Source organism: Oryzias melastigma, linkage group LG17 (assembly GCF_002922805.2).
Source record: "Oryzias melastigma strain HK-1 linkage group LG17, ASM292280v2, whole genome shotgun sequence".
Taxonomy (NCBI): Eukaryota; Metazoa; Chordata; class Actinopteri; order Beloniformes; family Adrianichthyidae; genus Oryzias; species Oryzias melastigma.
This window is the reverse complement of record NC_050528.1, coordinates 31,018,821-31,040,852: the sequence shown is the minus strand read 5'-3', so window position 1 is coordinate 31,040,852 and position 22,032 is coordinate 31,018,821. Positions and strand designations below refer to the sequence as shown.

General features: G+C 43.4%; 2 protein-coding genes and 1 non-coding gene across 5 annotated transcripts in view; all 3 read left to right on the top strand.

Moving 5' to 3' along the window:
- sdhc (succinate dehydrogenase complex, subunit C, integral membrane protein) overlaps window positions 1-2,032 on the top strand; it is a 6,236-nt gene extending 4,204 nt beyond the window's left edge. For both annotated transcript variants that reach the window (XM_024279012.2, XM_036216387.1), the window contains exons 6-7: window positions 1,568-1,737; window positions 1,828-2,032. In XM_024279012.2, the coding sequence (XP_024134780.1) occupies window positions 1,568-1,737; window positions 1,828-1,932 (275 nt within the window). In that variant the 3' untranslated portion in view covers window positions 1,933-2,032. The remainder of the gene's footprint in view (window positions 1-1,567; window positions 1,738-1,827) is intronic.
- A 941-nt stretch (window positions 2,033-2,973) lies between these two features.
- trnar-ucu lies at window positions 2,974-3,047 on the top strand. Its single transcript has one exon. It is a non-coding gene; the product is annotated as a tRNA-Arg (tRNA).
- A 1,344-nt stretch (window positions 3,048-4,391) lies between these two features.
- The window catches only part of cadm3 (cell adhesion molecule 3), a gene marked incomplete in the record, with an annotated part of 145,876 nt that continues 128,235 nt past the window's right edge, over window positions 4,392-22,032 (top strand). For both annotated transcript variants that reach the window (XM_036216373.1, XM_024279394.2), the window contains 2 exon segments: window positions 4,392-4,643; window positions 5,582-5,739. In XM_036216373.1, the coding sequence (XP_036072266.1) occupies window positions 5,649-5,739 (91 nt within the window).

Below are 22,032 nucleotides of genomic sequence, written 5' to 3'. Positions count from 1 at the left end.
ATTCTGTGATTGAGATTTTATGAAAAGAAAGAGATAATATGGCATTTATTTGTCATTTTTGGGCAAAAGCGATCTTTTATTTTAATAAATAAGGCAGAGAACGAAAATGACTCTGACAGTTGTAATGCTGAGCAGCAGCAGTGCTCCTGCTATTGGGGGCGGAGCCAAACAGAGCTGTCTGCTATGAGAAATCCATAGAGAAAACCAACCATTATTTTATTTTGGGATGGGGATCGACATGAATTTTCTACAATAACAATCACTGGTACTGTCTAAAAGTTGCGGAAACTCCGCGGTTCACCGTGAAAGTCCCGCCCACCGACGTCGTGGGAGGCGAGCAGTTCAGAATAGACAGACACACCCCCACCTGTGTACATTGCAGTCGAGCCGACCTGAAATCCAGCTGGATCAAAATTCTCCCAAAACTATTTTTCACAAGCACAATAAAGAATATTTATGATAAAACAAAAATAAAGAATTCCAGGAAAAATGTCAAATAGACAACAGTGAGAAATTCTTATTTTTTGGGCTGCCTGGTGTGACTTTTGCCTCTTTTCATTCAAAATCATGTTGATTAGTTTGTTGACTAATTTTATTCTTGTTGTTTTTATAAAATTACACCTAAAACGTTCAACTTTTGTTGTAAAACAGTTTGTTAAACTTTTTGGGGGTTTCCACAGTAAAGTGAATCCTATTTTTCCTGACTGAATTTTCTGTTTTTGTATGATTTTTATGTCTAGTGTGTGAATTCAAGATGGAAAAATGATTAAATAAAGGTAGTGTCAGAGGTTGTGCTGATTAAAATGACACCAAATAAGCAGCATTAAGTCTTTCAAATTGAAAATAGAGAAAATTCAACTGTGGTCAAAAACTGAGTTTTTGCCCCAGGGTTCTGAAGGGTTAAAAATTAATGTTCAAAATGTACAATTTTGCCTCTGATTTCATATTGTGATTATTTGCAGATAATGAGTGGCTGGCAAATACTGTAACAAAAAAAGGTGAAAAATCGTGATTTTTTTTTTTTTTTTCCAGATTCGCGATTAATTAGTTAACTTTTTAAATCGATTTCCAGCCCTAATAAAAATTTTTATAAATTAAGAAAAACTTTACTGCACTTCGGGTCTATATAATATAAAGTAATGACTAATCAACTCTCATATTAGTTGTCGACTTTAGTCATCTAATCGTTGCAGCTCTCTCTTTTTTTAAACTCTCAAAGTTCAAACCATGAAAAACAATCCAGATTTGTAGAATAAAAACAAAGATCTGATCACATGAAGATTAATGGAACCCTGGCTAGCTTTAGCAGCAGAGGAGACTGACTGATGACAGCCAATCAGGATGCAGAACACAGTGCATCACTCTATTTCTTTCTTTTACCTGTTGTTTAACATGAAGCCATTTTTTGGCACTTTATGAAGTTTGTTGCTTAGCAACTCGGTGTTCAGCGACAACTGTCCCGTAGAGTCTTGTGACTCCCGATAAGATAAAGGCAAACAGGATTTGCATGCGTTCTTCTTCTTTGTGGGTTTGCACCCACAGCTGTGGAGTCAGCTCTCCTGTCTGTGTTCAGGCATCTCCGCCTTTGCTGCGGCAGCGCTGCTCTTACCTGGAAGCTACCCCGATTACCTGGATCTGATCCATTCGCTATCCGTCGGCCCTTACCTCATCGGGCTGGCCAAGTTCGGCATTGCCTTCCCAGTATCCTACCACACCTACAACGGCATCCGTCACTTGGTGAGATCAAGGTTTCGATTGGAAAGAGAACTGTGAGCATTTGCAGATGTTTACCTTGAGGTTTCCTTCTTCTTTGCCGCTCTCTTTCAGTGCTGGGATCTGGGCAAAGGCTTCAGACTTCCACAGGTGAACCGCAGCGGCTACGCCGTGATCGGCCTGTCCGTCATCACTTCAGTCATCCTGGCTTTAATTTGAGCTCGTCGTGCATGAAATGAAGGTGGACTGTTGTAAATGTTGTGTTCTGGCCAAAGGCTTTGAATTATTCAATAAAGGAATATGTTGTGCTTTACATAAACACTGATGTCTGTCCCTTGATACTAATTATTACTGAAAATGGATCGTCACGTGTTGGAGTTTTTTTATTTCTTTTATTTATTTATGTAATTTGTCAAACGGTGCTTTGACACCAACCCATTAAACCCTGGTCCCCTCCATTAATATTCCATCACTGGTACTCTGAGGCAGTGTGCCTACAGTGCTGTTTATTCATCTTTTACCTTCTCTGAGTCGGGATGCATTTTTAACGTCAGGAAATGGGTTGGAATGTGGAGAGGCAGCGCCGCGGCGGAAACTGTGTGTGAACTCGTTCTCCACCAGCAGCCTGCCTCAGGCTTTACCTCCCTCCGAGCCGCGCGGGAGCCTCACACTCCACCTGAAAAGCTTTTGTCCTGCAGTGAGAATAAATGCCGGGTCATGATGTTGTGTCAGATCCAATTCTACTTATGAGGCGTACTAAAGCGAGCGCTTTCAGAGAGAACAAGGGCAGAAACAGCTGCTTCAGAAACACGCCAAACTTCCTCTGACAGTGACGAGTGCGCTTAGTGAGGTTAGCTTCAGCAAAGCTGCTTCACTCATTCATCAGCTGGAGGGTTTCTATAAAACGATCAATGGCAACAGTGTGTTTTCTCCAACAAACGTCTCAACCCCATATTTTAAGTTTGCTGGAGTCTGCGAGTCATGAGTCATGTGAGTAAAACTGAAACGCAAGAGCATGGAGAACCTTCTTCACTTTTCCTCCATGACATTGTGAAATGTTCACGACACCTCCTGCCTGGCAGGGGATAAAAGACGGGGGTATTCTAAGAGAATTAAGAGTGAAAGCGCAGCGGCAGCACCCCCTACCGGTGGAGGAGGGAATTTATTTTTCAAAGGGCTGCGGTCCTGATGCTGAGGGATGCTGCACAGAGCGGGGAGGGGCACTATAAACCTGGTTTTGATGGAGAAAAAAACGCCTCAGTCTCTGTGGCGCAATGGAATAGCGCGCTGGACTTCTAATCCAGAGGCTCCGGGTTCGAGTCCCGGCAGAGATGTGAAAGAGTGGGCGCGGAATTTTTGTTTAATAAGAGACACATTCAGGTTGTTTTCTGTCAACAATCAAAGCGGGGAAATGAATGCCTAATGAATGACTGCAGCTCTCCAGATGACGGGCGCACAAACGGCTGAATCCGCGGTGAATGTCTGAAACGCTCAATCCGGTTTACAACTCAAAGGTCAATTCTTTCATATGCAGATTAGAAACAAAAGCCGCTGCTGCGGCTGCGGCGGTGGACGCGCAGTCCTGGCTGCTTTTCCTCATCCGGCTCGCGCGCGGGCTGCACGCTCGCGGGCTCTCAGGACTGCAGCCTCACAATGGCAAAGACGCTCGTTTCAGCACCTGGAGCTGTCCACTCAATGAAAGCGGCGCCTCTCCCGCCCCCATAACAAGTGTTTAATGATGCCAGATGTTGAGTTTCTGTTGGTTTGGAGACAAACAGAGAAATGACTCAGTCAGGACGCACAGAGGGATCCGTTGAAGAACAAACGAGGAGTTTATTGGAATCATTGACTTCTCAAAATTTGCTTGAAAATAAAAGCTTTCTGAAGCAGCCCCTCCCGAGGCTCCCGTCTTTGATTTTTCCTCCCCAGCATCTTTTTGCCGCCTCTTCCACTGATTGGACTCTCGTGCGGCTGCCGCCATCCACGTTTAACCCCATCATGGCTCCCCACACGCAGACCTAATCCGCCAGAAAAACTAATCCCTAATCCTCTCTGGCAAGTTGAACACCCCCCGTTCCTCCCTCCCACCCTTGGATTTTCTCATCAGGCCTGATGCACGACACGTCAGAGCTACAAGGACCTCCCTCTGGTTCCACCGGTCTTTACGCACGTGAGGATGGAGACGTTATATTTGAAAATGAATCCCGGAAGGCCCCAAACTCCAGCATAATTACCACATTGTAAATGATCAAGCTCGTGGGAGATAGCGGGGCCTATCTGCAAGAACTGGGAATAGAGCGATGATAAGAACCCCCCCACTCCACTCCACCGAGGGCTGTGACAAAAGAACAGCTCGTTTTAGGAAATGATGCGCCCGCAGAAGGTCAGGTCACTCCCAATCACACGGAGATAAAAAATGACCGTGAGGATCAAATCCTGCAGGGATCACGCAACGCCACAGCGCGCGCGCGATAAGGTCAGCGCGGAGCATCACAGGGAAATGATATGCTGATATTCCTATCGGCCTCATCTTCCTTGGTGTTGCTCTCAGGCAGTAGGCCCCTGCTCTGGCCCTGTTATCCCGGTGGTACGGGCCAAATCGTATTATAATCCCCTCCCTCCCTCGCTCCCTCCCTCCCTCCTCCTCTTCCTCCCCCCTCCCCTCCCTGTCCTCTTTCAGACAGTCTGTTTTTGCTGCAGTGAACGGTGGCTGTGGGGAAGACGCGCGCACACACCAAACACAGAGTAAAGAGCCCAGGAAAACCAGGAGTCGCGACTTGGGAGCGTGGAGATAACCGGGAAAGGGGGAAAAGTGGATGAAAGCGGACCAACAGAAGTCTCCGGACGAGCGGCAGCAGCGCATCAAAGGAGGGACCTCACCGGAGACCAGGGCGGACAATAACACCGACTCCCGCACGCGGAATCCAACGGTTCGTGTCCGTGCACTGCTTCACAGTTTGTGCCAGCGCGCGCGTGCGTTAGAGGGGGCTTTTGCTGTAGCCCGTGGGGCAGACAGTGGACACCTGTCAGTGCTGACGCTTTTCCCCGTCTCCAGGAATGTGTGTGCGCGCGCGCGCTTTCCTAATGTGTGCGCGTAATCCGTTCTAGTAGGGTACGAGCGGAATAATCCCTGCGTGCCTTCATCATTTACTCCCACTGCGCGGGTTTCTTTAATGTTAGAGCTGAACCGGTTCTTCTGGCTCTAAAGGATGACGGGGAAAATATGCTTTGGGGACAGGAACGCAGCGCAACTCGCAGAGCGCGCAGCTGCCTCTTCTATCCAACCTTCAGCGAAGTCTCTAAATCTCAGAGCTGCCAGCAGCAGAAGGGCTGCATGCGTGAGAGACGCAGAGAGCGGCTTCCCGCCACTCCGCGCTCCTGTTTGGACTCGGCTGCGGGAACTTGGCGCGTCATGTTTCCCACGGAGGCATGCTTGCCCGAGTTACCATTTCAACACAACAGGAAGCAACAATGAGCATGCCCTCCCCGCGTGTTCTCCACCCTTCACCCCCCTACCCACGCCCCACGTCCCCGCCCTCTGCGCGCGCGCCCATCCCATCGGCAAGTTGCACCGGCAGCAGCAGAGTCTGCAGAGTCTGCAGAGTCTGCGCAGACTCCTGATATATATATTTATCTAGGAATGGTCCGGCGCGTGCCGTGCGTAATCTTTGCAGGCGTCAGGTACTTCTCCCCGTGTGATTCTGCTTCAGCACCAACGTAGCTTCTAATTAAAGTCAGTTGGTGAGAGATGCCCCCCTCCCCCCCATCATCCCCTCATTCCACCACCAGTGGACCAGTGAGTCCCCGTGCTGTGTCAGAGGACTCTTCCCTGTTCCTCCTCCTTATCTCTCCTCCACTTCTCCTGCAGGTGACCCCTCACAGCTCCTCAGCCCTCCTGAGCCTTCAGTGACGCAGGAGGATCCGTGTGCCCCACCATGGCCTTCCCATCAGCCCCTTCCACGCTACGGAGTGTCATCTTATTGACAGTACTGTTCACAGCTGCGGTTCACAGCAACATTGCTTATGGTGAGCACGTTTCTTCTGTCTAACCTCGCTGTCTCTCCCCGGGCCCCTGACCCCCCTGACCCCCTCTTTCTGTCTCTGCCGGTGCCCCTATCTGTTGACTTGAGACTTCGTTTGTTGTTGTTTCATGTTTTATGAAAAAAGAAGCAGAGAAGCGTTAATAAGCACATGGGACACTGCTACCTCCCGGACCCTCAGTGGAATTTTGTTTTTGAGGAATTTGTGTGACTTGGATGCACACACACACACACAGGAGGATGTCTCTCCATCCTCAGGGATGCAGATCATACCATTCCCCCCATCCCTGACTTGAGTTTGTGCTAGAGATCGATGCAACCCCAGACAAATACCCCCATCCTCTTGTTTTCCCCCAAACTGTTACTAAGCATAATCCCAGACATGCAGAGTTACAAGCACACAACACTCGGATGAAACTGCAACCGGCGCCAAAGCAAATCGCAGGAGAGGATTGGAAACGAGGAGCGATTTGTATTATCATCCCTGCTGTGTGCACCAAGTGAGCAGGAATCCAATGTCCAATGTGATTTCCCAATTACATAACACTCAAGTGATGGGCTGCCGGTAAAAACAACCTTTAAAGGACAAATTGTGTAAGAGACAATATGCCGTGTCATGATTGGCCCTCAATCCATGGAAAATTGATTAACCTAGGAAGAGTCCCGATGCCATTTTCTCATTACAGTTGGAATGTAATTGCGCTGAGTGTTTTGGCAAAGAAACTGTGAGACGATTTAGCAGGCAAGACGCCTCCTAACAGGCCATCCCTGATTTGCATTTTCAATATATACCCTCAGAGGGCCCTTTTTGTTCGTTTGTGGACACCCACATTATTAAACAAATCTGAATGCATCCTCAAATGCACAATGCAATCATATGCATGGACACACATGTGTGCCCACATGCACCAGCCTCCCCTATTACACTTTGAAATTGTCTCTCTGCTTTGGCTAAGTCCAGCTTTCTGTTGAATTAGGTTTGCTTATTGCACATGTGTCAAAGGCAAGGCCCAGGGGCCGAATCCGGCCCTCCAGGTAATTCTGTTCGGCCCTCCAGATGATTTTACTTTATTGCTACTAATGACCCGATGTTATCTTGCGCTCATTTCTGATTGTATAATTTAAACAAAATATATTTTTATGGAGAGTAAAATATTGAAAGTTTTTTAAAGGTTTACGTTGATTTATTCTGGAATAATATTCCTGCCTTTTTGTTATTATTCTAAATTATGTTTAGAAAAGGTACAGTTTTAAAGTTTTAAAAATTGGCTTTCTGCTAACTTTTTGGACTATTAATTCATTTACTAAGATTTTTTAAGCCAGTTTAGCTAATATTTCATCTTACATGCTAAGTGTTTTGGGTAGTTTAGGCCTTTCTTTTTAAGTTTTTTAGGCTGCTTTTGGATTTTAGGTAAAATTTCAAGCTTTTTTGGCCATTTTTTGTTTGTTTGTTTTGTTTTTTAGGCTGTTTTGGAGTTAGGCTAATGTTCATACGCTAGCTTTTTTGGCTAATTTAGGCTTTTTCAGTTTATTAGGATGTTTTGAAGTGTATCTATTTTTTTCGGCTACATGTTAGCTGTTTTGGCTAACCTACTTTTTTTTTTATTTTTTTCGGCTAATTTGGCGTTTGGCTAATATTTTAGCTGGCTACCAGCTTCAGCATCATCATCTATCAGCACTGGTATCTTTAGCGGCCAAATTCATCATACAGCATTCACACTATTATCGCAGGTAATGCTATATGTCTGGTTTATAATTATGTTAAAAAGTTATAGTTTTAAAGTTTTAAAAATGTAGTTTGAGAGTGTTCAATAAATGTTTATTGTGTTCGGCCCACGACCAAAAGTGTACTTGGATTTCGGCCCCTTGTCGATCGAGTTTGACACCCCTGGCTTAGGGTTTTGTGAATGTACGCATGAAATATGGGTCACTCAATAGAAAACAACAAACAGAAACTGGGATAAGGCGAGCTTAACTAATGCAGATGGAAACAGGCGAGGCCTTAAGAGCTGGTAAAGATGAGGAATGGGCCAACAGACTGACTATGAAATATTAAACTCCTGTCAGATGGCTGAGTCTGATCTTGCGGCTCGTCATTGAAATCCAGGCGGCGGCGGTTCGTTATTTGGGTCCGAAAATGATTTTGGCTCATATTCAGAAGCGTGTCGCGTTTGATTAAGGTGTGCTCAGGGGGAGGCCAGGCCATGCATGGCCAACTCTTGCTATGGTTTTACCAAGCACTGTTTTACATTATCATGTCAGTCAGAAAGAGTAAGAAAGTCTGGGATGTCTGACAGCGTTTAAGAGATGAGAAAACACGTCAGAGTGAAATTGAGTGGGAAAGGAGGGAGTGCTGACTTGACAGAGTTTCAGCGCTGTGAGATGTGGGTCCTTTTGTCATTAGAGTTCTTATCTTATCTCATGTTCGCTGATTTACTGTAACTTTTCAACCATTAGCACGATCAACACAATTCCACTAGATTCTGATGGAAAAAAGCGACGTGTGCTAACATTTTTGGCTAATTTAGTTTGTACTGAGGTTTTTTTTTTAATGCTAATTTGGAATTAAGCTAACATTTTAGCAACATGCTAACGTTTTTGGCTAATATGGTATGTACTGAGGTTTTTTATGCTAATTTCGAATGTAGCTCATATTTTATCAGAATGCTTACATTTTTGGCTAATATGGTATATCGACTTGGTTTTTTTAATGCCAATTTGGAATTTAGCTAATCATTTAGCAACATGCTAATGTTTTACTAATATGGCATCTACTGTGTTTTCTTTAATGCTAATTTCGAATGTAGCTCATATTTTATCAGCATGCTAACATTTTTGGATAATATGTTATCTGCTGAGGTTTTATTTAATGCTAGTTCGGAATTTAGCTAATAGAAACATGCTAACGTTTTTGGCTAATATGGGATGTTTTTTTTAAATGCCAGTTTGGAGTTTAGCTAATCTTTTAGTAACATGCTAATGTTTTTGGCTGATATGTTATTTTCTGAGGTTTGTTATGCTAATTTGTAATTTAGCTAATACTTTATTAGCATGCCAACATTTTGGGATAGTTTGTTATCTACTGTGTTCTGTTAGGCCACTTCTGAGTTTACCTAATATTTTAGCAACAAGCTAATTTTTATTTTCCTTTTTAATAATCATTGGCATTTACTGAAGATTTTTAGGCTATTTTGGAGTTTAGCTAGTATTTTAGCAATGTGCTATCTTTTTAGGCTGATTTGTTATCACTAAGGTTTTTTGGGCTAATTTGGAGTTTATATAATTTTTAAGCAACACCCTACATGTGTTTGCATGTATTGGGGATTTTAAAGCAAACTTACTACATTTTTTTTTTCTTTTTAGAAATTTAGGTCAACAGTCTTTTATAGTTTATTACCGTAACAAAATTTCAAGTCTTTTAGCCAATTTAGCGTTTTGCAAATAGTTTTTGCATTTTTAGAAAACTCCTTCAGCAATTAGAGCAGCCTAAATTGCTTGAGTGTTTTCAGCAAACAGCTTAAAAAGCATTCACACTAGTGTGCATTCACACTAGTGTGCAATGCAAATGTTCAAGTTGAAAACTGTTATTAATCCACCTCCCACTTTTGCTAACCACACAAAACTGGTCCTGCTTTCTTAAAAATGTTGAGTTTTTGCAAAGCCAAACTCATTTTCTTGTTGACGGAGAAGGAACTAAGTTCTTCCATCGAAACACACACAAATGTATACATTTATTTAACTCCTGTTTGCAATGCAGCACTTGAGTAATGTCCAAACACTGGTGTTGAACTTTCAGAGGGAAATGTTGCGTGAAAGCCGCAGTGCGCCGGCCCATCGCTCCCATCTGCTCCCATCTCTCTGATTAGTGTTGTGACACGGCGCTGAAGTCGTTAAGCGTAAGATGGAGTGGAGGGAGGTGGGTAGGCAGATAATGCCATCATAATGGAGAAGTCCATGCAAAGAGACTCCACCTAGCATAAATATTTCAACGATATGAATCAGAAAGGAAAAAGGATTCCCAGCAAATCAATGTGGAAGGAGATGAACCATCCAATGAAAGGAAACTTTGACAAAACTCTCGACTTCCCATCAACCCATATCTTTGTCATGCACGTCGGTTTAGCTTTTCTGATCCTAACTGCCCATTTTCGACGCGCCCCACTCTGCGACTGGATGTGCTGGCATCCCCTGCAGACGGAAACTGCTTCTTGAAGGGCACAGATCAGCCATGTAATTGGTCGGCTGTGCCCCGGTTCAGCAGCGTTGACCCAGTTACCCGGGGGCTGTTGTGGAGGGTCCGTCTGCGGGGGAATTCATCTGACAGCAAGCCGTGTGTTGTGCTCTTCCATCAGCCACCTGGCCTTTGGCTCCACTGCTGCCCTGATCGCCGTTCCTTGTAGGTTGTTTGCATTTGTGGCAAGAGGCATGGCTAATAGTTTATTTACCCCACAAGTTCTGCTATACGGAACCATTTAAAGAATCCAGATGCTTCCAGCTGGGGCCAGTAATGATTAGGGATTAAAGAAGGGGAGCTCTGTGGACCAATTGTTAGCGTGTTGAGATTTACAGGCGGGAGGACTCTGCAGGAATGCCAGCGGTTCACTTGATCCTGCCACAAAATGGGTCTCTTCCCCCCAGGAACCGCCCCTTTCTTTCTGGCTCAATGCCCACTTCCTGTGTGCGCTGCTGTTGTTTGTTGACTTCCTGTGTGCCAAGAAGTGGAAAACGTTGGCTAATATGCAGCAGAGCTAGCAGACAATAGCGGTTGGTGGTTTGGATGAGAGGCTTTTCCCTGTTAACAAGGCTGACTGATAAGCAGTGACTCATTAACAAGCTGAGGTACACAGAGCCTGGGGGAATTAGCGCCTAGCCACTGTGACATTAATAAGAAGCCTAAGCTATTTTTCCATTTGGATCCTAACTAGTGGTTTCCACTCTCACTGTTGGATGTTTAGCAGCTCTTCCATTTGCGTCCGATCCTAGTTACCTGGTGTGGCTCATCGGCATTGTCCGAAAGGGCGAGAGCTAATGACATCTGCTGCTCCTCTCTCTCCACACACTCATTATCTTTCTCCACATACTTTCAGAAAGATCTTGGGAGGAGCTGAATTAATTCTTCCCATACTGATCATGCCGGTTAATTAGCCGCATGTTTGTTTTTCCAAAGAAAAAGAAGAAAAGCAGCACTACTTTTTGAACGCAGATCCCAGATTTCAGTCATTGACAAAGACGATAATCAGTCACAGATCCAATTAAGCATTTAAAATCAGCTGAGAGCTTGGAGCACCTTGTCTTAACTCTGAGTCTTAAAACCTAATCCTCCCCATTTCCATTGTCTCATGCTTTCGCTCCTTTCTCACCCTCAGGAGTGTTCTGTCGCTCCGATCAGTTTTGCGATTACTGAATGCACCCTTATTGGCTAGCATTAGTTTGCAACAGATTCCCATCTGGCAGAAAACCAATCATTTCTCCTGTGCATCACTCTGATTAATTAAGACTCTGTGGCTGATTGATTAAAGACCCAACAAAGCACCCGCCATGAGCACTAAGACCCTAGAGATGATTTATTTCACACATTACTCTCATTGCTGTGTCTCCATGCGAACCTCATAGATCTAGATCTGCTGAAAAACAATGCTTCTGGAGGGAGCAACAGGAAGAGGAAGTTCAATGAGGCGCGCTTGTTAATAATTCATTTCAGGCTAAATAAAGCAGAAATAAGGTGGCATTAAGCGAAGTCTTGGAGGTTCTAGGAGGGCCCGAACTCGACTCCATTAAAACTTATCTCTCAGAGGAAGTTCATATCCACCCCGGCTAGCTCAAACACTGAGCAATTACATCACAGGAGATCAATCTCCTCTGCTACCGATATAATAACAGCAGCTCCCATTTAGAGGAGAAGGACTCATGAGGTTTTGACGTGTGCTTACACGCTCCGCTTCCTGTCTGGGGCTCTTAGACCCAAACAGCAGCTGGATGGGGAAAAACAAGCGTGACCTGTGCATTTAGTAACCCGGAGAACAGAGCTTCACACCTTTTCTATTGATTCAAGAACATTTCACAAACACCAGCTTTGGAACTCTTTGTTTTGACAACAGGTATGGAGAGAAAATAGACTCAACCGACTAGTGAAGAGTGTTTAAAATGCTTATTTAAACTTTTTTATATTATTTATCAGGTATATCTGTTTGAGAAAGTGGGAAAATGTCATCATTTATTATTCACAATCTAAGTTCAAAGCGGCTGAAAAGAAAACTCTGATGACCCAGCATTCAAGCAGCATTTAAATGCATCACTTATGCACAAATCTCTGAGCCGTGAGAAGAGTCTCACATCAGATTTGTTCGTAAATGCAGTTTTGTGTAAGTGTGTAACAAGCGATTTGTGCATAATTTTTAAAGATTCGCGTATGTAGTTAGTTTCAAGCAGTTGTAATTTTAAGTTGTGCATGTGTAAAGGCTATTTTTTAAATTAGTAATTTTTGTACTTATGCACAAAATGTATTGTATGAGTTATAAATCAAGAATATGCACAACGAAATTTAGATTATGTACACACAAATGTAGAATATACACACACAAATAAGGAATATGCACGTACAAATCAAGACTATGCACACACAAATAAAGAATTACGCATGCACAAATTATGAATATGCTCACACAAATCAAGAATTAAGTTCACAAAAATCAAGAAAATGCAAAAAACAGAGAATATGCACACACAACTCAAGAATATGCTTGCATAAATCAGGACTATGCTCACACAAATCAATAATTACACATGCACAAATTAAGAATATGCAAAAAACAAAGAATATGCAAACACAACTCAAGAATATGCTTGCATAAATCAGGAATATGCTCACACAAATCAATAATTACACATGCACAAATGAAGAATTACACATGCACAACTCAAAAATACGAAAACACAACTCAAGAATATGCACGCAAAAATGGGATTGAGTCTATTTTCTCTCCATAAACAGCCCTCACTCGTACGACCTCCATTTAGCTGTTTTTTTTTTTTGTTCACCTTACCTGTCCGCCCGTCCCTCCCCCGCCACGCCGCCACCTCATTTCACACGTTATCTGCTGGAATTCTCCGTGGGGTGTTTTAATTGATTGGTGTTGAGATGAAAATCAGCCGTTCTGACATTGATGCATGGCTGCTCAGACCAAAGGCTTCCTGGTAAAAAGGATCTGTTTGTTGGCGGCTTTCTGTGTTTTTTGTGTGAGACTCCAGCTTCAGAGTGCTGGAGGACACGAGTGCACGGCTGTAGAGTGCAGTATTTTGTATTGATTGAGTTTAAGTGCTGAGGGTTTCCCCCCCGAGCGCAGGAGCTCCACCAATGAAAGTTCAGAGGTTTCTCTTGTTTATTGCTCCTTTCTGATGATGCCATCACTTCAGTTCATGTAGAGGAGTGCGTCTGCGGGGACGTCTTATCGCCGACACCGCAGCCATTTGAATTCACCTGTAGGCTGTCAGGGGAACTCTTTCTGCTGAGGATATCACTGACCCCCCACCACACCGAGCCTTTGGAGCCTGGTCACAAATGGAGCCAGTGTTAGTGGAACACTTCTCCAGATTGGTACCAACGGTACGATTGACTCTGATGGCCATGAAAATAAATCTTAAAGAAGGATATGTCTGCATGTTCCGACGCTTTCGCCTAAAGTAGTTCTGAAAATATCGCCAGCAAACTGCAGAGGTTTTCACCCCCTCCCTGGATACATAACTGTAAAAGTCGGCTGAGTGATAGTAATTTGTGAACAGACACTGACACTTAAGCTTCACCACCATTATGATGTGAAGGCGATTAAACTGAGCGATAGTTCCAGCTTTAAACTTGAAAGGAAGCCATTCCAACAGCACATTACTGTACCGACGCAGAGTCGACGCTTGTCTCTTATAGGCTCAAGTTTTATTGTGTACCAAGATGGAAGTTTCAGCTCTGAAGCTGTTGCATCATTATTAAAGTTTTGGCATAGAAATTCACTCCGAGTGCGCTCCTTATGCCTCTAATTGACACGGCATCCCACTGCTCAACGGCTCATAGTCCCAATAATCTGCTATTAAAATGCAGCCTGTATCATCTGAATGCCTTAACAATGTTAGGCGTTTAGTGTGTGCGTTTCCATCATCATTAATGGCTGCGTTGTTACTACATCCAATTCTTCACGCAGCCATTACAAAGCAGGGGAGTCTGTTAGGAAGGAAGGAAGGCTTGTCAACATGAACGACTATGACAGGTGCAGGACCATTAGACATGACAGCAGAGCCTCAGTATACTTTTCACTGAAGTGGAAAAGGTCATCTTTTAGGAGCCCTCGCTGGAAGGCAACAAAAGTGATGATGTGAGTGGTTTTGTTGAAGCTAAGCGTCGGATGAGAATAAGTAACTAATGAGAGGAAATTGTGGCGTCTTTAGGAAAGCTGGAGCGAGAATACACACGTGTGGCTCTGATGCATATTTACTGACGAGATATTCACACACAGATTATACTTTATTACCCACTGTAGATGCTGGTGACTCTGACTTCAAGTTTGCATGTTTTTCTTCCTCTGCTTTTGCTCGGCTGGTTGTGTTCGGGATGAGTACTCTGCGGATCCAATAACTGCCTTTATTGTTGGAAGACCTTATTTGTTTTTGTGCTTACTTTCATTATAACCCACAGTACATATCACATCTCTCTTAGGAAAACCGCTGCAACCATTTCCTTTTATTTATACCGAGGAACAGCTTCAAATCTACCATGAGGACAATGTCTGGGATGTGATCAGGAAAAACCAAGCCAGGAATATGAGTTTAAAGGCTTCAGTCAGGCTAAAATAAATAAATAAATAAAAGAAGATCCACTGATGTTTTGCAGCAACAAGTTGGATAATCAAGATAAGGGGTCTGGTGCTCACAGAAATACTCAACGGGATTTAAGAAATTCCAGTATTTATGTTCTATGATTTACTGTAACTTTTCAACCGTTAACTTGATAATTCCAGTAGATTCTGAAGGAGAAAAGCGGCTCTTGCGCCATCAGTTATCAGTCGGACGACTTTTCGTTCTGTAGTCCATCAAGTTTACGATTCACTTTGTCAGAGAGAGTTGTTTATTAGCTTGGTGGCTAGTGTTCAGCTAGCAATGCTAGTGTTTCAGCTCAGCTAGCGACTGCAGTGATTGCAGCGTCTGCCCCAGTTATTTATTGATTTATTTTTGGCAGATCTAGGTGGCACGACTGGGATTGATGAAAACGCAGGTGTTTGAAAAAAGCTACGCAAAAAATTCATGGTGGGTTTCGGTAAATAGGTTTCAGTTCAGCAAATTCAAAAGGTAAATGTAGCACGCGACAGATGGACGGTGTGACCACTCCATGTCTGACCAAACACAACAACAACAACTCAACAATGACATTTTGGTAATTGTGGCGTCACACCTGATAATTTTTATAGCTACTATAGCGGTGAGACTGGCAGGGAACCAAACTGCATCTTACCCAGACGTGACATGCACCTGCAAATAAATGCTATTTTTTTCTTGATATCTTGTTATGATATTTTTTTTCCTTTGCTTCACCTAGTGGGGGAATTGTGCATTACAGCCATTTCTTTAAATAAACCAAAGGAATGGGCTAGAAACTTCCTTTTTTTTCCCCAGCATTCTTATGTTTTTATCTCTTCATTGCTGGGCCTGATTAAACCATGTGGAGGGCTGGATGCAGCCTGCGGGCAGTATGTTTGACCCCCTGGCTTAGGTTGATGGCTGAAATCGCTAACGCTAATAGCTGAAAGCACGGAGGCTGATACCAAGCTAAAATATTAGCTAAATGCAAAATTAACCTTAAAAGCTGGTAAAATGTCTAATATCAGCATAACAGCTAGCATAAAGCTAAAATATTAGCCAAATGCCAAATTAGCTTAAAAACTGGTAAAATGCCTAATATAGCCAAAACAGCTAGCATAAAGCTAAAATATTAGCTAAATGCCAAATTAGCCTAAAAAACTGGTAAAATGCCTATTATAACCTAAACCTTAAGCATAAAGCTAATCTATAAGCTAAATGGCAAATTAGCCTAAAAAATGGTAAAATGTCTGTTATAGCCTAAACAGCTAGCATAAAGCTAAACTATTAGCTAAATGCTAAATTAGCCTAAAAAATTGGTAACATGTCTAATATAGCCAAAACAGCTATCATATCACTGTTTTGTTTCTGTTATATAAATGATTTTTGTTTTACAAAACAACAAAAACAAACACTGCTAGCTTAAAACAAATGGATCATGGGAAATGAGTGTAAGCTTACTTCTGTGCAAACAGTCCCACCTACAACTCCCTCCGCTCTGCAGAAACTGTCTAGAAAATGAAAAAAACTTTTTAAACATTTTGGCTAAAATCGACATAATCGTAACTAAAAGAGCACTGCTTTGAAATAGATCAAAACCTGATCAGAGAGAGTATAAAACTATCAGATGTGTTAATTGCAGCAATAAAACACTGGAAGTTTTTGACCCATTTCCTAAATTCCCAGACGCTAGTTTGCCCGATTTGCTGCAACAGTAGAACTCACAGACTACCACTCCAACTCTACCACTCTAACGGCCCTCCTGGCGCTTCCAAGAAGCTCCTTCGTTTAGATTTAAAAAGCTCGGAAACCTTCAAAACACGGCCTCGCCTGCATTTTCATAACCAATCCTTTCCGGAGCCGCCAGTGCAGAGGGCTCCAGAGAGGAAAAGGTTAAGCATTAAATAAGGTCAGGCCATGAATTAGTCACTGGCCGCGATGCAGGTGGAAGCTCTAACCTCGCACTCCGGCCAGCAGAGAGAGGGTTATGTTGTTCATTCTAGACGCTGCTCTGGACAGTTATGGAGGTATGACGGGAACCCGACGGTGGAGGGGGCCATCGGCAGCCCTGCTGCGCTGGTTGAAGACAAAAGCACCAAATAGGCATCTCTAATCTCCCTGCTGAATGAATGCGAAACAAAGAGAGGAGGAACGCAGACACAGAGGCTTGGACACACATAGGATAAGCTGATTACCAAGGAAAGGAGGGAGGGAGGGAGAAGCAGGGGGGTAAAAATACTGTAAGGGTGCAGGAGGGCAGGGAGTCTCTAATGATGGGGAGAAAACGAAAAGAAAGCAAGGAAATAGACTTTATGATAAAAACACTTACAAAGACGAGGCCCGGTGTGCTACGCAGAGCATGTGATCGGAAAATGACGGCCATGCATATTCGCCTCTGATATCCTCCTTCGGCACGCGACACAATCAAAAACAAGACATTATGGAAATGCGAGGCAGCTGTGGCAGTGTAATCGCTCCACCTGCTCTGCTGAGCAGTCGCTCCACATACAAACAGAATTAGACTCAATCCAGGTGTAGGTGCTAAATATACAGCTAATTAAAATTAATGAGATTTACGAGGAAAAGAAAATGCTTCTTCTATAAGCTGCTTATCCCTGCGCTCAGACTCTGTCACAGGCCTTAAAAATACACTGTCACACCTCGTTTTGATTCACTCTCCTTGCTTTGGTGTCTCACACCCTGCCAGGCAGGCTGAGAGGAACGCCGGCGAGCGCACACGCTCCGACGGCCTGTCTTTCCTCTCACGCAGACTTAAACACGCTTTTTTTGTGTTGGGTGAACACGCCGGTTCTTGACTTTACATCAACACGTACGCCTTTACCGGGGAGCCTCAGAGATGAGTGCACACGCGTGTCAGCAGATGCAAACACGCTCCGACGCGTGGAAACGCGCGCGCTCATCTACATATTTATGGATGAAGACGAACCCCAACATCTCCATTTATTTTGAAAGCTCTGTGTGCTGAAACAGAAACACTCCCGTGAGCCAGACTGTTGACTTCTGGGAAAAAAAGTGTGAAGCCAGGCAGATGACGCTCACACATCCTGTATCCGCACGCTCTCGGTATGAACGGTTTCTCAATATGTTTATTCCCATAAGGTGGTGCCCGAGCAGAAGCACTTCACTCACAAAGTGCTGACTAATTAAATGGCTCTTCAGCCCTCTCTGAAGGAATGTCAGAGGGACCCTGGGAAAATGACACAGCTCAAATTAATCACACACTTTATTAGCAGTCTTTGGTGTCAGTGCTCTCACGCTTGGCGCTCAACCAGCTTTATGTCTGACTGAACGTTCACACAACACCTACAACCGCTTACCAGTCCTTTAGCAAACACGTGCACGCACACTCCTCTTTTTCTCCCGCTATCTTCTGTCACTGCTTCATTTCTCAGCCTGGTGAGTACTTGAATGTCATTATGACTTTTTCTATCAAAAGCAAACAGGATCTGGGAGCGCCCGCTCGGCTTTCTGCGCTCCGTGCTGACTGTGCTGTTGGGTGTCGTTTTGATTGTTCCAGCTCCCCTTTCTTTCTGTTTTTTTTTCTCCCATCTTTTTACAAACTGACAAACAGATTTGTGCGTGTGTAATTCTTGATTTGTGCGTAAATTAGGATTTGTTCCTATGTGTTCTTGATTTGTGCGTGCGTGTTCTTAGATTGTGCATGCATATTCTTGATTTGTGCAAAAGTAGGATTTGTGCGTGCATAATTCTTGATTTCTGCATAACTTTGGATTTGTGCGTTCGCATTCTTGATTTGTGTGTAACTTTGAATTTGTGCATGCATGTTCTTGATTTGTGCGGAAATTAGGATTTTTCTGTATATAATTCTGGATTTGTGCATAACTTTGGATTTGTGTGTACGTCATTCTTGATTTGTAACTCATATAAAACATAATGTGCATAAGTCCAGAAATGACAAAGTAAAAAACATACAATTTACACAAGCACAAAACTAATTTTCAACAGCTTGAAACTAACTACACACGTACATTTTTAAAAATTGCGCACAAATCACTTGTAACGCACACACAAAACCTCAGTTACGCACAAATCTAACATAGGACTCTTTACGTCTCAGATATTCTTCCTTAAGTGACGCGTTTAAATGCTGCTAGAATGCTCGGTCATCAGAGTTTTCCTGTGAAACTTGACATTTCCCCATTTTCTTGAACAGATACCCCCCCAAAAATTAATACAAATAAGTCTAAATAAGCGTTTTTAAAACAATTGTCTCTTTGAAAATAAAAAAAAATATTTTTCAGAAGTGATTGCTTCCTCTCTGCAGCCCCGCCCCCTAAAGCACCTCCGACACGGGGCTCTTTCCGAGCGGCTGCCAGCCACAGGGATAGAAGGCGGCGCTGGACCCTCCTAAACATCCGCAGATCAGAGCGGACCGGTGGGCTGATCAGGCCTCTCCGCCCCGTGGGGGTTTAGGAGGGCCTCACGCTGCAATCGCCACATTCTGCCGCCGAGCGCCCTGTGCCTCTTATACAGTCAATGCACGGAGTTCTGGTCACCAAACGCGGCAATTGTCGGGAATATCTGTTTAAGAAGGCGGGAAAGTGTCAAGTTTTACCAGATATTATTCACAAACTAATAACTGATGAGAAAACTCTGATGACCCAGCATTCTTGTAGTATTTAAACGCATCACTTACACATGACTTGGAGATGTGAAAGAGTCTCACATCAGATTTGTGCGTTTATGTGGTTTTCTGTGTGCGTAACGAGTGATTTGTGTGTGTAATTTAGTGTGCATGTAGTTTAGTTTCATCCATCCATCCATCTTCTTGACCGCTTCTTCCCTTTCGGGGTCGCGGGGTGCTGGAGCCTATCCCGGCTACTGATGGGCGAAGGCGGGGTACACCCTGGACAGGTCGCCAGTCTGTCGCAGGGCCTCAATCACACACATTCACTCTCACATTCACACCTAGGGACAATTTAGAGTCACCAATTAACCTATGAAGCATGTTTTTGGACGGTGGGAGGAAGCCGGAGTCCCCGGTGAAAACCCACGCATGCAGGGGGAGAACATGCAAACTCCACACAGAAAGGTCCCAGCCGGGATTCGAACCGGGGCCTTCTCGCTGTGAGGCAAGAGCGCTAACCACTGCGCCACCGTGCAGCCCTAGTTTAGTTTCAAGCAGTTATAATATTAAGTTGTGCATGTGTAAATTCTATTTTTGGATTTTTGTACTTATGCACATATTGTATTGTATGAGTTACAAATCAAGAATATGCACGCACAAATCCAAAGTTCCAACTCGGGGTGATACGTATTCCTCTCATACAGGTATGCTCTTTGGTGGCATGCGTTTCAGTGAGGATAACTTCCACATCTCGCCTGGATTTCGATCCTGCCTGTGTGAAGCGTTGGCAGACGGCAGAATGAAACAATGTAATTGCGTTAATGAGCTACACGCCCTTATCTGCCGTTCATTCATACCGGCAGCCCGAGGCGTGACGGCTATCAGCTTCTTACACAGGCTACTGTATGTTTGATGAGTCCCTTCAAGGGACAGTTTGATAAAGCACTCACATTTCCTTTAGGCAAGCTGTTTTGATGTGTGAGCCAAGGAAAAAGTCCATTCTTTGTCTTCTCTTTTGCCCCAGCTCGCCTTCCTCGCAATGAATATTTAAATATTTTTGTCATTTATTTAACGCTCAGCGTTCCGCTTCATTGAGCTGTTTTCAGAGGGATTTCTTCACAGGCCGGAGAGGTGCATCACATTTGGCTTTGTGGTCGGCTTCAGGTGGAAGACTTCCCTTTTTGTTGACATTTTCAGTCGGAGCTGAACAAATCAGAGCTTGTTTCTTCTCATTAATTCAGTCATGATTGAAATTCTGCCTACGCGGCCTTGTAGGGTCAATTGCCAGTAGTAAGATGGTCACATCTTGACATTTGTGTTTCATCCTCGATGGAGAACATATAATAACCATGGCAACCTTGTGTGCCCACTGATGTCAAAGGAGCTCAAACAATTATTTGTCTGGAAAGCATTTTCCATGAAGCTTTTACTTTTAAGATGGCAGAGGACCATTGAAAACAATTGTTTAGCAGACTATGAACATTTTTTGATTCTTTTAGCAGCTCCAATTTCTAAAGAAAACAACAATTTGGTTACAATTTAAAACTAAAAAGTAAAAAACCAATCTTTATTGTTTCGTTTTCGATGTTGTTTTGTTTGGTTTTTAATATCTTTCCAGAAGAAGAAGAGGCACCAAGACTTGTTGTGGCACATATGGCTAATAAGCCTGGGCAGCTACTTCCATCCCTCCTCACAATGGCTTTTTAATTACAGAGCTCAAACTAATTAGTTAGTTCCTGCCTATCTTGCAAATATTTTGCAACACTGGCGAATATTCAGTTGTGGTTTTCTTGTTTTTGCTGAATTTTCCTTTTCTTTTAAAGCAAAAATAAGTCATTATGACTGTCCAATCTTGTGGTTATCATAAGTCTCACCACAGTCCGTTTACACAACACTGACTGATGCTGTGAGCGGCTGTTGAATGTCAACATTTCGCTGGATAATGGATTTTCATGGTTGTTGTTGGTAACAACATTCCAGCATGCGAGAACTATGGGAGAAGTGGTATCTGTCAACAGGAAGACACTTGTTTGTCAGACCTGAAGGGTGCGTCTGCGACGGAGATAAAGAGGGCCACAAACACGTCTTCATTGTCCTTGTTTTCTTTGAATCCCTGCGCTTGTCTGGGTTGTTCCTCTGCTGATAAATGATCACCAGCGGCCATGAAGGAATCTGCATGTCAAGGCTCAAAGTGACGTGGAATGGTTTGTCACTCCAGATAGAGGATAGTTTAGCTGCTCTGCTTGATTCTGAGGCGCACCAAATCAGTAGGTCAAGGTAAGAAAGATACCATACAAAGATTTGAAGCAGTCCAGTCAACTCAGTGAACTGATTTGATTAAGATTTGTCAGGAACACCACGACCCAAATGCAGAAGATTCACTGGTTGTGAAAAATGTGAACGCAAAGATGAGAAAACTGAGCAATGATGAATCTGAAATAAGAGGAACCAAAAGGAGGATGAAACACAAGACCTGGCAGTGGACTCATCCATCCATCCATCCATCCACTGACCTGTGTGAGATCACAGAGGATACTGGAGCCTATCCTAGCTTCCTAAGCCAAAGTTGGGGAAAGCCCTCAACAGTTTACTGGTCACACAACATATTTTTATCTAAAAACTCAAAACTAAACTAAAACAACATCAATCCTCACAGAGTTACACAATGGTGATTTAATGATTTGACTCACAGTTAGATAAGATTCCTAAAATTACAGATTCAAAATAAAATATACATTCTGCAACTAAACCAATCAATACTTTTTACATTTAAGTTGTTTAAAATAAACAACAAATAAACAGAAAGAAAAGCAAAATTTGACTCAAAGAGAG